Genomic DNA, 13,393 nt, shown 5'->3' with positions numbered 1-13,393 from the left:
ACTACTTGAGTCATGATTGTAACAGTAATAATTGAGACACATCATGACTCCCTCCCCAAACCTGCTTAGGCTGCTTAGTTAAGTATACATAAATATACTCTAAGGGACCAAAGAGATGGGCCAAATGAAGCTGCTTCTGGCCACTTTAGAGGCATGCTCTTTAAATTACATATGCCTCCAAAGTGGCCGGAAGCTGCGCTCAGGTCCTTAGGATCAGAGGCATTAATTATACAAAATCAGTAATTGGATTTTTTTTTAAAAATGGTGTGTTTAAAGAATGTTTGTATTTTTTAAAATTTCAGCTGTATTTTGGGAACGTTGCAATGAACTTCAGGATATTGAGAGGATCATGGCTCAGATTGAACGCGGGGAAGCCAGAATACAGAGGAGGATTAGCATCAAAAAAGCCCTGGATGTCAAAGTAATTCTGCAAATTAATATTTCTTCTGATTCATTTTGTCCCCAAGAAACCAGCGTATGGTTATGTTCCCCGCTGATAAAGTATTCTCTGTCCCTTTCTAATTTTTAAGTAGAGAGCTTACATTAATTCAGTGGTGGGCGAAGCTATTCTCTTTTGTGATAAGTGGTTTAGCTTTATAAAGCCATATGAATTGAAATACTCAGTGTAAATACATTATGGTTGTTACACCAGCAGAAAGATTTTGGAAGTGACCGAAGTTCTTGGGGAGGGAATAATTCAGTAGCCCTTAGGGTTTCATAAATCGTCACTTAATTATATTCTTAGAAGTGACTCACTATTTTGTTTTTAACTTTAGATTGCAAGATATAAAGCCCCCTTTCATCAGCTGCGTATTCAGTATGGCACAAACAAAGGCAAAAACTACACAGAAGAAGAAGACAGATTCTTGATATGCATGCTACACAAAATGGGGTTTGACAAAGAAAATGTGTACGAAGAGCTAAGACAGTGTGTACGCAATGCACCCCAGTTTCGATTTGACTGGTTTATCAAGTCTAGAACAGCCATGGTAAGTAGTACTATCTTTCATTGGGGTTATCTTTTTGGTGTCTCTGTGTTAAACCTCCTTGGTCCCTTTGCATTTCGGGGTTAAATGCTTTTGGTTCAAAAATCAGCACAGAGCTATTTAAATCAATGAATAATCTTTATGTCATGCCATGCTGCCGCAACATCAGAATGAGTAGGACAAATAGCTGTTCTATATATACTCACTGTGAAATAAGCCTCAGTTAAATTAGTGGGAGTTACTTCTGCCCAGGTATGAGTAAGATTGTAGGTGAAAGAGATCGATCAATAAAAACTAGCCCAGATGACTGTGTGCTTCATCCAGCCTCAGAAGGAGTGTGCTCTGAGTAACAGTTGCTGGGGGATGACAGCTTGAGAGGTCTGTTGCTCTTGTGTCCTCTCTGTTGGATTCCCCAGAGGATTTGAACCTGATCTTGGAAGCTAAGCAGGGTCATACCTCTTAGGCATTTGGATGGGAGACTGGCAACGAATGTCAGGTGATGTAAGCTATAGTTCAGAGAAAAGAACTGGAAAAACTTGCCTTAAAAACCCTCTGAAATTCATGGGGTTGCCATAGGTCAGCGGCTGTCAACTGCTGACCTATGGAGTCTTTGGGGTCGCTTAAGACCATCGGAAAACACATATTTCTGATGGTCTTAGGAACCGAGACCATCGGTTGGGAGTCACCACAACATAAGGAACTGTATTAAATGGTTGCAGCATTAGGAAGGCTGAGAACCACTGCCATAGGTTAACAGGTTTGAAGGCACACACAAACACAATCCATCTGTTAGAATTGAGTACTTGAAAATCTAGCATATCCTATAAACATTCTTTCTTTACAGGGTTAAGAAAATTCTCCTACTAGCTTGTGGCCACTAGATGTCTCTCTGGTTCCAGAGAAATAGGTTGACTTTCTTCCATGTTTCCCCCTTTTGCATTTACTTAAAAATTTCTCTGCAGAAAACCAATGTAATAATTCTGCCTTTCTTATTTTCCTACAAGCATATGGCTTACACAGTGTGAGCTCATAAATGGCATGATGGTTTCTATAAAATTCCCCCTTTTCCCCCTGCACCAGTCCTTGTACTTCACATTCAGATGTTCTGCTGTAGTAATTATGCTTCTTCTTTGTGACTGTGACAGAGATGGGAATAGTAAGCACCATTGAATCACAAATCTCTTCTCTTAGGGTCATGACATGTGCCAGTTCTCTGTCTACCTTCTTCCATTGGTGCGGGATCATTGGGCTGTGGTTTTTTCCCCTGTAAATGAGGTTTTGGATTATTACTAACTTATTGGCTTAGCTCAACACCTCTTCTTTTTCTACAACTTTGACAATGACAAGAGCAAGGTGTATCAGGCTGTCGGTGGCAGCCTGATAAGAGGCTGGATTTTCCATGCTTTGACTTTTCCAAGACTTTTCTATCCATCTTGAAGCGTAAGTAAGCCTCCCTTTGGAGCCACAAGCAGTTGCTAGCAGTACAAATGCTCTCACGATGTTTTTTAAAACGAAAAGATACCATGTGCCTGTTAATATGGCTGCTTTTTCATTTCTCTCCAACACTTTACAGATGAAAACTGTGACACGGGTGACGAAGAGACATCAGAGTGTGGTCAAAATTGCAGCCATTATTAATGAGGAAGAACACACAAGTTAGGAGAGGCTGCAGGAGTTTGCATTTGCTTGAACGTATTGGGAAGGGCAAGATTCTGCCCCTTCCTCTCCCTTCCTCCTTGTTGAATACAAGCTGCTTTTGCACTTCGAATTCAGTTTGCAGTAATTGAAGTAAGCTGAAGAAAAAGGGGAAAATGGGTGGAGGAGAGAGACGCTGGCAAACAAGCATAGCTAAAAATTCTTTCTTGCTGGCAGTAGGTGTATGATTTTCATCAGCTTTATTCACACAAGTAGGACCTATAAAGTGCTGCCTGAATTTTTAACAGGCAGGAAACTTTCAAGTGATTCCTCAGTCCAGATTGACACTGGAAGCCTCATCTGCAACTGGCACTGAGAAGAAATATCTCTTCTAAAACCCCACACTTCTGCCCATGTGGGAGTTGATGTCATATTCTTTCTTATAAATCTCTTTCCTCAGGCAGAGCACTCAGCTTTCCCAGAAGCAGCAGCAGATATTATTGATGATTCTGTTACATCTATTGCAATCATGGTGCTAGCGACATTGGTAGGGTTCGATAAATCACGAATGTGCAGTGACCATAATGCTTCTGTGGTTACAAACATGACACATGTTGGTTTACTAGTTAGGAGAGAGCTTCCTACCTCCTGAAGCTTGTAATATTTTAAAAGTATGGAGACATCCTTATTCACTCACTTTCCTTTCAGTGCAAAATAAAGACACTTCATGCATGATGCAGGCTCCGCATACTTCTAAGATGCACAAGGCTTTCTTTTTCCTCCTTCGGAAATCTAGTGCAGGATTCCATCTAGTTATAACATAAACAAGGCAGTCGTTTGATCAACCTTCTGTTAATGCCATCTTTGAACAAGGGAGTCATTCTGATACAGGCGCTCAAATGAATGGGAGGATAAACCAACTACAATATTCTGGTAATGTTCACCTATCTCTTTCTAGGAAGCTTTTTAAGAAAAGTCTGAAGCACCAGAAAACTTGTTTGGTTCTTTTGGTGAGAATCAGTTCAGGGTGTTACATAAGAACTGGAAGGAACTCAGATCCCATTAAGTCCTTTGGGAATGTGGGAGAAGAAAGGTGCTTTCATTTCAGACACAGTTTCATAGAATCATAGAGTTGGAAGAGACCACAAGGGCCATCCAGTCCAACCCCATTCTGCCATGCAGGAAATCTAAATCAAAACATACCCGACAGATGGCCATCCAGCCTCTGTTTAAAGACCTCTAAGGAAGGAGACTCCACTACACTCCGAGGGAGTTTGTTCCACTGTTGAATAGCCCTTACTGTCAGGAAGTTCCTCCTAATGTTGAGGTGGAATCTCTTTTCCTGGAGCATGCATCCATTGCTCTGGATCCTAGTCTCTGGAGCAGCAGAAAACAAGCTTACTCCCTCCTCAATATGACATCCCTTCAAGTATTTAAACAGGGCTATCATATCACTTCTTAGCCTTCTCTTCTCCAAGTTAAACATCCCCAGCTCCCTAAGTCGTTCCTCATAGGGCATGGTTTTCAGACCCTTTACCATTTTAGTTGCATTGCTTTGGACACGCTCCAGTTTTTGAGGGAACCAAATTATTTTTTCCTCTTTAGTTGTCTTGAGGAGGAACATGGGCGCTTGTGTTCTTCCTTTCCTCTTGTCACAAGCATACATCTGTGGGAGAAAGAAAGGAAGCAGCTGAAATTAATATTCATTGTCCGTACCCTCCAGGTGTAGAGGGAAAAAAATCCTAAACAAAGTAGATGCCAAACAGGTGCCAAATCTCACTGCTGTTTTTATTATCTTGAGATGTGTTTGATCACTCATGCTTTACATTTCTCTTCTGTTGTAAATCTATAAGAGGAAAATTGTTCTTTATAATTTTCCCTTTCTATTTCCTTATCTTCATAGTCTTTTGGGGGGGGGGGTGCAAGGCTGCGTCTTAAGGTTTCCCCGGTGAACATATATACTACAGTTTCCAATGCCCCAGCTTCTGCTAGTGTGCCAGCTGTGCCTTTTCTCTGGAGCAACAATTTTGCCACAGATCCATGCTTCTTGATTAGACTCAATTGTATTCTACATGCGGCTACACTTGAAAAACATTTGAAAATGACAGCTAGTACAAAATACGACAGCCAGACTGTTGTATGGTGTGTAAAAACAAATAATGTATCTTGAAAGATGTCCATCTAAACTCTCTTTAAGGACCTCCAAAGAGCTCTTTTAAGCAGTGGCTGAATGCATCTTTCAAGAGGGCTGCAGTTGGGTGTTCTAGAATGATGCAGGGTTGGAGTAGATGGCCCTTGCGGACCTTTCCAGTTCTATGGTACTCTGCTCAGTTGTGTAATTTCTGAGGCAGTGGGCAGTATGTGATATTCCAGGAAGTTTTTACTGCTGCTGTAGAGCAACTGTGATAGTGGGTCTTATCTCTTAAGAAAGGTCTGAGAAACCAGCCAGTGCTTGTGCTAGGGCACTCAGGATGCAATTGTGGCTTTCCCTGGAATGTAGATCAGATGCCGACGTGCAGCTCTGAAACTCAGGAATGGCCAAAAATAACCGAGAGCAGCCATTCTGTCCTCTTCTTGGAAGAGAGGCTTTTAAGAAATGGCTTTGTCTGCTGCATGGATATAGCACTGGGGGCAGAGAGAATTGAAAATCTGATTGAATGCAAGTGTTCATTAAGTGACTTTTCCCCATACAAATGGCCTTTTTGCTTTTTTCATACCAATGCCATGTCTTTATTGAGGCTGAAGAGAAAAGCAGGTGGAATCTTTTCTATTGGTTATTCTGAAGAACAGCCGTAACACAGTGGATAGAGCACCTTCATTGAATGCACTGCCTATTGAAGGGATGAAATAGAAGGTGATGAAGAAGGAAAGCTTTTGCCTGAAACGCTGCAAGGCTGGTGTCAGAAGAGCAGCACTGAATATTTTTCAGTTACCGAGTTAGGATTATATTTTAGACTCCAATATGTGGAGAAAGTTGTACACTTACATGTTTCATTTTATGGCATTTTTCATGGAGCTCAAGATGTACCTTGCCTTGGTCCTCAGGATAATCCAGTGAACTTTGTGGCCGAATGGTGATTTCAATCTGGGTCTTCCTAGGCCTAGTTCCAGTGTTGCAACAGCTACACCCAAATGTCTGTGATATCTAAGGGTGCATCTACACTATAGAAATAATGCAGTTTGACACCAATGTAAGTGCAGTAGCACTATTCTATGGAATCCTGGGATTTCTTGTTAAGGTATTTAGCCTTCTCTGCCAGAGAGTGCTGGTGTCTCACAAAACTACGAATCCCAGGAATCCATAGGATGGAGTTATAGCACTTAAAGTGGTGACAAACCATATTATTTCTATAGTGTAGAATGCCCCCTGAAATGACCTGATGGAAAAAATGTCAGGACTTAAATATGGGTTAACGCTTTTGTCGAATTCGTGCGTAAATTCAGAGTATTGCATGTTTATTTGAGGTCCTCCTTTGGAAGGGGCTTTCAGTTCATGCTTCTGTACTAAGAAATATGAGGGCTTTGACTTCAGAAGGAAGTAAAAAAGGGTGATATGAAAAGATATGTGTGCGTTTTCTGGGGAGGGATGCTTCCTGCATGATTTGATGTAAGAAATGCTTTTATTGCAGTTTATTTTAAATTAAGCTGTTTTCTGAGCCAGATTGACAAGTCTAAATTAGAAAACCCTTGCATCTGAATATTTTTAGAAAGCCTAATTTCAGTAGCTGTTTAGCAATTTGTGCCCTGAAGCTTAATTTAAGGCAGACGTTTCGTTGCATGTGGTGGAATAGTCTTATAGGACACAATTAGGGGCACAGTCCCCATCCCATTGAATTTCAATACCCATTGATTTTAATTACTCTAGATTGCATCCTAAAGATGGCATCAACAGACATGAAACAATTTGTCAACCTGCAACACATTTTAATAAGATTTCAAGGCTGTTATTTCAACAGTTCAACCACAATGAGCAATTTGTATCTTCTTGACCCAGACGCCTTGACTTAACTGAATGGGTTTGCTTTTGTACGTTTGGTTAAAATGCTTGAGAATTTGATGTACTTTATTTTTATACATTTGAACTTGCTTAGGAACTCCAGAGACGCTGCAATACGCTCATATCCCTGATTGAAAAAGAAAATATGGAGATCGAGGAAAAAGAAAAAGCAGAAAAGAAGAAACGAGGAACAAAAACTCCAATGGTAATTAATCAGCATTCTCTTTCATTATCTGTTTTTGATATCAAGCCTTTCAAGCATGTATTCACAGTGGCTTATAAAATAGTGGGGGGAAATGGCAGTCATAGAAGTTCAATTAAAAAAATAAATACACAATATTTTGGTTAGTCAGAAAGTTAAGAGGCTATGTTAACCGAAACCCAGTTTTAAGTGAGCTCTAGTTATACAAGGAAGGAGCATGTGTTATCACAGTCTCTGGAAGCACATGGATTGGAGAGCGTTACAAAACATGTGCTAGGATTAGAAGATGGACCTGTTGCTTACTGAACTTGAACTCATTCATCCCATCTTTCCCCTTTGCATGGGTGTTTTGCACAAACAAAGATGCTACTTTGGGCACCAGAGTGCCTTCTCCACTCCAAGGCCTGCAAAAGAGCAAAGACTTGGGCTGAGTCCAGGTTCAGCTCTGTTAAATCAGGAAAGAGGCCTTCTTGGCCTTGAGGAGAGGATTATTCTTCTGAAATTTCAGACTTTGGCTGATGAAGTTTCCTATTCCAGCTGCATCTGAGGAAGTAGACTGAAGTCTATGAAAGCTCATGCTGCCAACTTCTTTCTTTCAGTTAGTCTGAAAGGTGTTGCAAGATCTCTCTGCATACTGACTACTACATAAAGTATGCCCATGAGAGTTTCCCTTTCCAAAAAGAGACCTAGACTTAGACTTACTTTTGGGAGCAGCTGAAATCAGTTCATGACTGTCCTCTGCTGGATAGTGTTTATGTGTGTTGGGGGGAAACTATTCATGTGCTACACAAATGTTGCTCTATTGGCTCCTTCCTCATTGTGGCTGTCAGAAAAATATAGAAGAAGGTTCATCTGCTTTTGATCTTACTTCCACATCCTATTTTTTCTGTTTCACTATCTCCTCCTCTGTTCTGCTTGATGGCAAAGAGGTGGCAGCAAGACAAGGGGTGGCTTTGGGTGACTTCATGGGTATTTCCAAGCCTGTGAGAGTTGTATTTCTCTCATCTTTGGAAAGTGGCAACGACAGGTTTGGGAGGCTATGCATTGTTATGTTTCCTTCCTGTTCATTGGATATTTCTTCAGTACTTTTTCTTCTGGACAAAAACTGAAGCCAAAGCATAACAAAAATGAGAAACTTGCCAGATGTCACACTTTCAATTTTGCTGCAAACCGGTTTCCACAGAGACATCTTTTTGAAAGGTGGCCTAGCAAGGGTACATCCAGTCCCATGGGTCATCCTTTTGACATTTGCCATCCGTGGCATGGATGCTCACTTACAATTTCCCACAGGGCTCTCAAACCACCGACATCCCGGAGCTGAATTCCTGATAGCTTTCTCCTTGCTAGGTCAATAACAAATGCTATTTTACAAGTATAAAGTCATATATGAGACAACGGCGACATCTGTAACAATAAAGCACAATGATGTATATTTCTGATCATCGTAAAACCCAAGTTATTGCGATTTTAAAACAGCACTGGCAGTATCTATGCTGTTGAAATGCTCTGACTGCAGTGATTTGTGTTATGCAGACCTTCAGCAGGCTCCAGTTAGCTCTAAGAGTGAATATGGGTAGAGAGTATGTGGACTCCTGCAAACCTTACCTTTTGTGACTCCATATTGTCCGCTCGGTCTCCCTGCCATCTCTGTGTTGAGGAGGAAAGTCTAATGAAATCTTCTGTTTGTGTTCACATGATCAGAAACCTAGCTTCATCATAATTCCTGATTGCACAAATGTTTATATCTATGTTCAAGTGAACATGAGTTGAAGTCCTCTTTAGACCTCATTGCTTGAGGCAGGAAGGCAGCGGATATTGGGAGAAGGCTTGCAAGTTAACTTGCATTCCTGTTCCACTTTAAGCTATCTTGTCAGGCCTTCTGTTGTCTCCTGAGTTTGAGTCATCGGTTAGCATGGAATTCAACCTCTTTCAGTAATACTCAGATAGCAAAGGATTTCTTTAAAATTCTTACATCCCCCTTCTCTTCCATCCTCCTTATCTTACACCTTGCCACTTTTCTAATCTGAGCTCTTTGCCCTTCTCTTTAAAGAAAACCAGCAATATAATATAAAAATAAAAAGAATTAAAAGGAAATGTTGGTTGGACGCATTTTCATTGTCTTCATATGATTAAGCCCAAGGAATACCATGGTTGAGCCTATCATATTTGTCTTCACTTGATTCATGAAATGTCTGTGTGTCTTGGATTAAAGTATGACATTGTACCTATAAGATGTCATTTTTGGAATGATTCAGATCAAACATTTGTGCATCCATTTTTTATCCTATTCCTTTGTGATTATGGTTCATTGCTGTTCCATGTTTGAGTTTCTCCCCTGCTTCCATTCTTTTCTTGGCCTCCATAGGTGATATTAACTTCCTGCATCATGGTCCCACTATAATTTCTATATCTGGATTTCATAACCTTGCACACATTTTTTTCAATACCCTCTGCCTACTCTTAAGCTTTATAAGATTGTTTTTGTCTTTTCCTCTCCCATCTCTCATTCTTTTGTCTCTTTCCTTTGTAATGATGCTTTTAAAAAATCTAATAATGGCCAGCACTCAGTATGGCAGTTACAGATTTGTAACCCAGAGTTATGGATCGGTAACTGCACTCTACATAGGCTTTCTATAAAACTATGTACTGTATATACTTGACTATAAGTCAACCTCATGTATATGTCGAGGGCAGGTTTTGGGGCCAAAATTATGGATTTTGATATGACCCGTGGAAAAGTCGAGAATAAAAACAGAGTAAAATCCTTGCATGTAACAAAGGATGCAAAGGATGAAGCAAAGGAAAAGAGTGCCAGAAAACTCACAAAACTCCAGATATAACTATTTGTGCTCATACTAAAGGCTTCATTTAGTTTTGCTCACATAAGTCAGTAGCCACTATATAATATCTGTGTCCATTTGCAAATCACTTGGTCTTTACCTTCTTCTCTCGGTTCTGCCTAGGTCATTTGCACCCAATGTTGTTGTGTTGTTGTTTTTTTGTAACAGGGAGCTAACCTTTATGTTGCCAATAAAAACAAACCATGCAAACTAAGGGCTTTGTTAAAGTTATGACTGTCTTCGTTCAGCACCTCTACCTGATTGTCTTTTATGCGGCGCGCGTGGCTGAAAATGCAGAGGGACCTAGAGTCCTTTGTTATCTTCAGCTGGAAACATAATGGTCTATTAGGTTTCATTACCTTTATAGATCACCATGCATTAAGATAGATGAAAAATGATTTTCTTCTTCTTCTTCTCCTCTCTCCCCAGTCGCAGAAAAGGAAAGCGGATTCTGCTGCAGAGAGCTCTGGAAAAAAGGATGCCAAGAAAGTGAAAACGTAAAACTGGAGGGGAAAGCACTTAATTTAAAACTGCCATACTGCCCTCTCTGTCTGCCAATGTTATTGACGTCTTCTCCGTATTCATCCCCCCAACCTCCATGGTTTTAGTTTGTGCAAACCTTGTATATTTTACAACACCTTTCTTTACCTGCTACGTAGTTTTCATATTTTATGCATTCCGGCATTTTTGTGCACTTGTATTCTGTGGGGCTTTTTTAAAAAACGTCTCCTGCAAAAATTTACTCAGTCCTAGTTCTTCTGACGCTTGTGCTGAGTTTGTAGCTTTTGTATGTTTTATATGCACCTGCTTTGACAAAAATAATAATGATTCCCCTTTATCTTCTACGTTTATTATTGTTGTTTGCTACTTTATTTGATCGTGGAAACCGACTGAATTAAAGTGACTGGAGGAAAAATAGACCTTGCATGTTTGACATGTTTCAACTCGGCTTCTCTTCTAGGGATTTTTCCAGTGCATTGACTGAGAGAGTGTTTGCTTTTGTGGTCGTAATATACAGGAGTTAGTGCTTCTGTATGTGTTTACATACTCTCTCCCACCTTTTTTTTGTGCCAACAGTTGTCTACCTACATCTGCTCCTGAAACCAGATCTGTCAAATAAGTGAAACTAGAAACACAGATGCCAAAATCTACTTAGAAATTTCTGCAGTTAGATTTCAAAGAAAGAAGACCTATATATATATAGAGAGAGAAGGAGTGAAGGAGGGCAAAATGCATTGAACTTTCTCTATAATAAGGCAGACATTTATTGAGCACTTTGGGACCCTGTGAATTCCATTGTGGGTTTTCCAGTTTCTCAGTGTTACAATAGCCCAACTTTTAACTCTTGTCGAAGCTTACTTAAGATGAGCACAGTCTGAAATGAACTGTATATGAGAACATTAGATGAAATGTGATAGGCGAGAATTGGGGTAAGCAGAAGTGGCAGCAAATTTAATTGTTGTTCAGCTCTTCCAAATTCCCAGCAGTCTGGACTAGTTAAATGCAGCTCTCAAGGCTCTCAAGTATATCGAAGAGCAGTCTGAAAATTACCAAGGGGAATATAAGATTGTCTACCTGATTTACTGCAGAGATCTTGATCGCCAAGCTCCTGGGGACCCAGATGAAGATCGGAAAAGACTTCCTTACATCCCAGGACAGAATTCAGGAAAGTTCCAGATGGAAAGCTGAGAATAATGTTCAAAAGTGAAGTATGAACTCAGAGCCCCAGCAGCGTAAAGAGGAAGAAAGGAAGAGGAAGAACATTAGTAGGAGAAAGCTGTATGTGTTTCTAACAGCTCAGGAGCTAAAGTTTAGTTTCAAGGGATACATTGGGGACAGGTGGCCAAGGACAGCTTCAGAACTGAGAAAGAGTAGCGACACATTTGGAAGTGAGAGACCCTCTTCTTTCAAAAGAAAGAAACAACTGTAAGTGAGGAAAACAGAAAAGGCTGCATCCTCTACTGGCTGTAGCTGGCTTTGGATCCATTGAAATCCTAACATTTCTTGTTTTCTGGTAGTCCTACCTTGCCTTCTAGTTGATTACCCATTTGACATCTGTCTAAGACCCAAGAGAAAGTAAAACAGAGGGAGAAAAAGAGATGTAAAATGCATTCAAATCCCTAAACCCTATTGTTACTCCTAATAGTAGAGATGTTAAATCAGTGGGATTTACCTAAGTGTTTACTCACCATTCAACTGATTAAATGAGTCTACTTTAGTTGGGGCTGACCAACAGAATTCCAGCCAAAGATGGTTGTGTTAATACAGTGAAACCAGGGTTGGCAACTGACAGGAGTAAGGAACTCTATTGACCCACCATGGCAGAAAGTGCAAGGCTCCCAGGAGCCTTCCTTGTGCCAGGAAGTCCCTAGGTTTGACCAGGCTTGACCAACAGATGCTTGCTTGACTGGCCTAAATCCTGTTGTTTAGTCCAGACTAAAGTGAGCCTTTGATACCCACCAGGCTTTAGTTCCTGGGCCCCTCACAGATATCAAAATCCATGGCAAAATCAAAGTTTGCTTTTTGCGGGGGGACGAAATTGTGAACATGTTCAGCAGTGGATTACTGAATCTGTGGATATAGAGGGCCGACTGTACACTCATTGAATCAATATTTCCAAACAGACTGGCAAAACGTGTGGATCATATTGCTACGGAGAGAGTCACAACGGCACAACTATGGTAAGCGACACTATTTGCAACATGGCATGCTATCTGTTAACCCACCACTGATTTCCTAGATATTTGAAGAGTAGAAAATCACTGATGGCCCCACACACTTCAACCAAAACCATCTGGTATTCTGTGAAGCTGACTTCATCCTACTTCTCCCTATCACTTGGTGACCCTTTCTGAACTATAGCTATGACAAGAAATTGTTAATTTGTGTGTTTTAGAAAATCTCTTAGCTGCAGAGCTGTGTGTCTTCAAGTCTTTTCCAACTTAATGGGACCCTAAGGCAAACATCATGGGGCTTTCTTGGCAAGAGTTGTTTAGAGGAGATTTGCCTTTTTCTGAGGCCGCAGGGTTCTGTCCTGGGCCCAGTGCTATTCAACATCTTTATAAATGACTTGGATGATGGAATAAAGGAAATGTTTATCAGATGTGCCAACGACATTAAATTAAGAGGTAAGTAAAATCTGGAGGACAGGTTCAGAATTCAAAATGATCTTAACAGATTAGAGTGCTGGACCAAAACTAAGAGAATGAATTTAAGCAGGGAGAAATATAAGGCATAATGGGTTCTAAAATGTAGTCACCCGTTGAGTTTACATGGCCAAGCCGGGTTTTGAACCCTGACTGCACATGTTGCCTTACCTTCTCTAGTCAACACAATAACCTTTGTGAAGTCGAAGGATTCATGGCTGGCATCCATAGTTTTTTGTGGGTTTTTCAGGCTATGTGGCCATGTTCTAGAAGAGTTTATTCCTGACGTTTCGCCAGCATCTGTGGCTGGCATCTTCAGAGAAGTGAAATGTCAGGAATAAGCTCTTCTAGAACATGGCCATATAGCCTGAAAAACCCACAAAAACCTATGCAATAACCTTTTTTCCTTGCAAAACGCCATAACATTGCAGCCCTTAAGGCAAAATTGACCCATCAACTCTGCTCACCGCTGCGGCTGAGGAAGAACACTTACACTCTTTCATTTTTACAACCAGGTTTTACATTTTGTGGCCACGCCATCTATATTTACACGATTTCCTTAAATTAAAACAAACAAACCCTATAGA

At 40.6% G+C, this 13,393-nt stretch overlaps 1 protein-coding gene across 1 annotated transcript in view; it reads left to right on the top strand.

Annotated features, from left to right (window-relative positions):
• Positions 1 to 10,578, top strand: part of SMARCA1 (SWI/SNF related, matrix associated, actin dependent regulator of chromatin, subfamily a, member 1) — a 30,170-nt gene extending 19,592 nt beyond the window's left edge. Inside the window, exons 21-24 of the mRNA XM_042479218.1 lie at positions 303 to 421; positions 777 to 989; positions 6,713 to 6,823; positions 10,090 to 10,578. Of these exons, the coding sequence (XP_042335152.1) occupies positions 303 to 421; positions 777 to 989; positions 6,713 to 6,823; positions 10,090 to 10,161 (515 nt within the window). The 3' untranslated portion in view covers positions 10,162 to 10,578. The remainder of the gene's footprint in view (positions 1 to 302; positions 422 to 776; positions 990 to 6,712; positions 6,824 to 10,089) is intronic.
• Positions 10,579 to 13,393: the final 2,815 nt, after the last annotated feature.

The sequence above is a fragment of the Sceloporus undulatus genome, chromosome 7 (genome assembly GCF_019175285.1).
Source record: "Sceloporus undulatus isolate JIND9_A2432 ecotype Alabama chromosome 7, SceUnd_v1.1, whole genome shotgun sequence".
In the NCBI taxonomy this organism is placed as follows: domain Eukaryota; kingdom Metazoa; phylum Chordata; class Lepidosauria; order Squamata; family Phrynosomatidae; genus Sceloporus; species Sceloporus undulatus.
The sequence above is the reverse complement of the archived record's forward strand: the minus strand, read 5'-3'. Positions and strand labels throughout refer to the sequence as shown.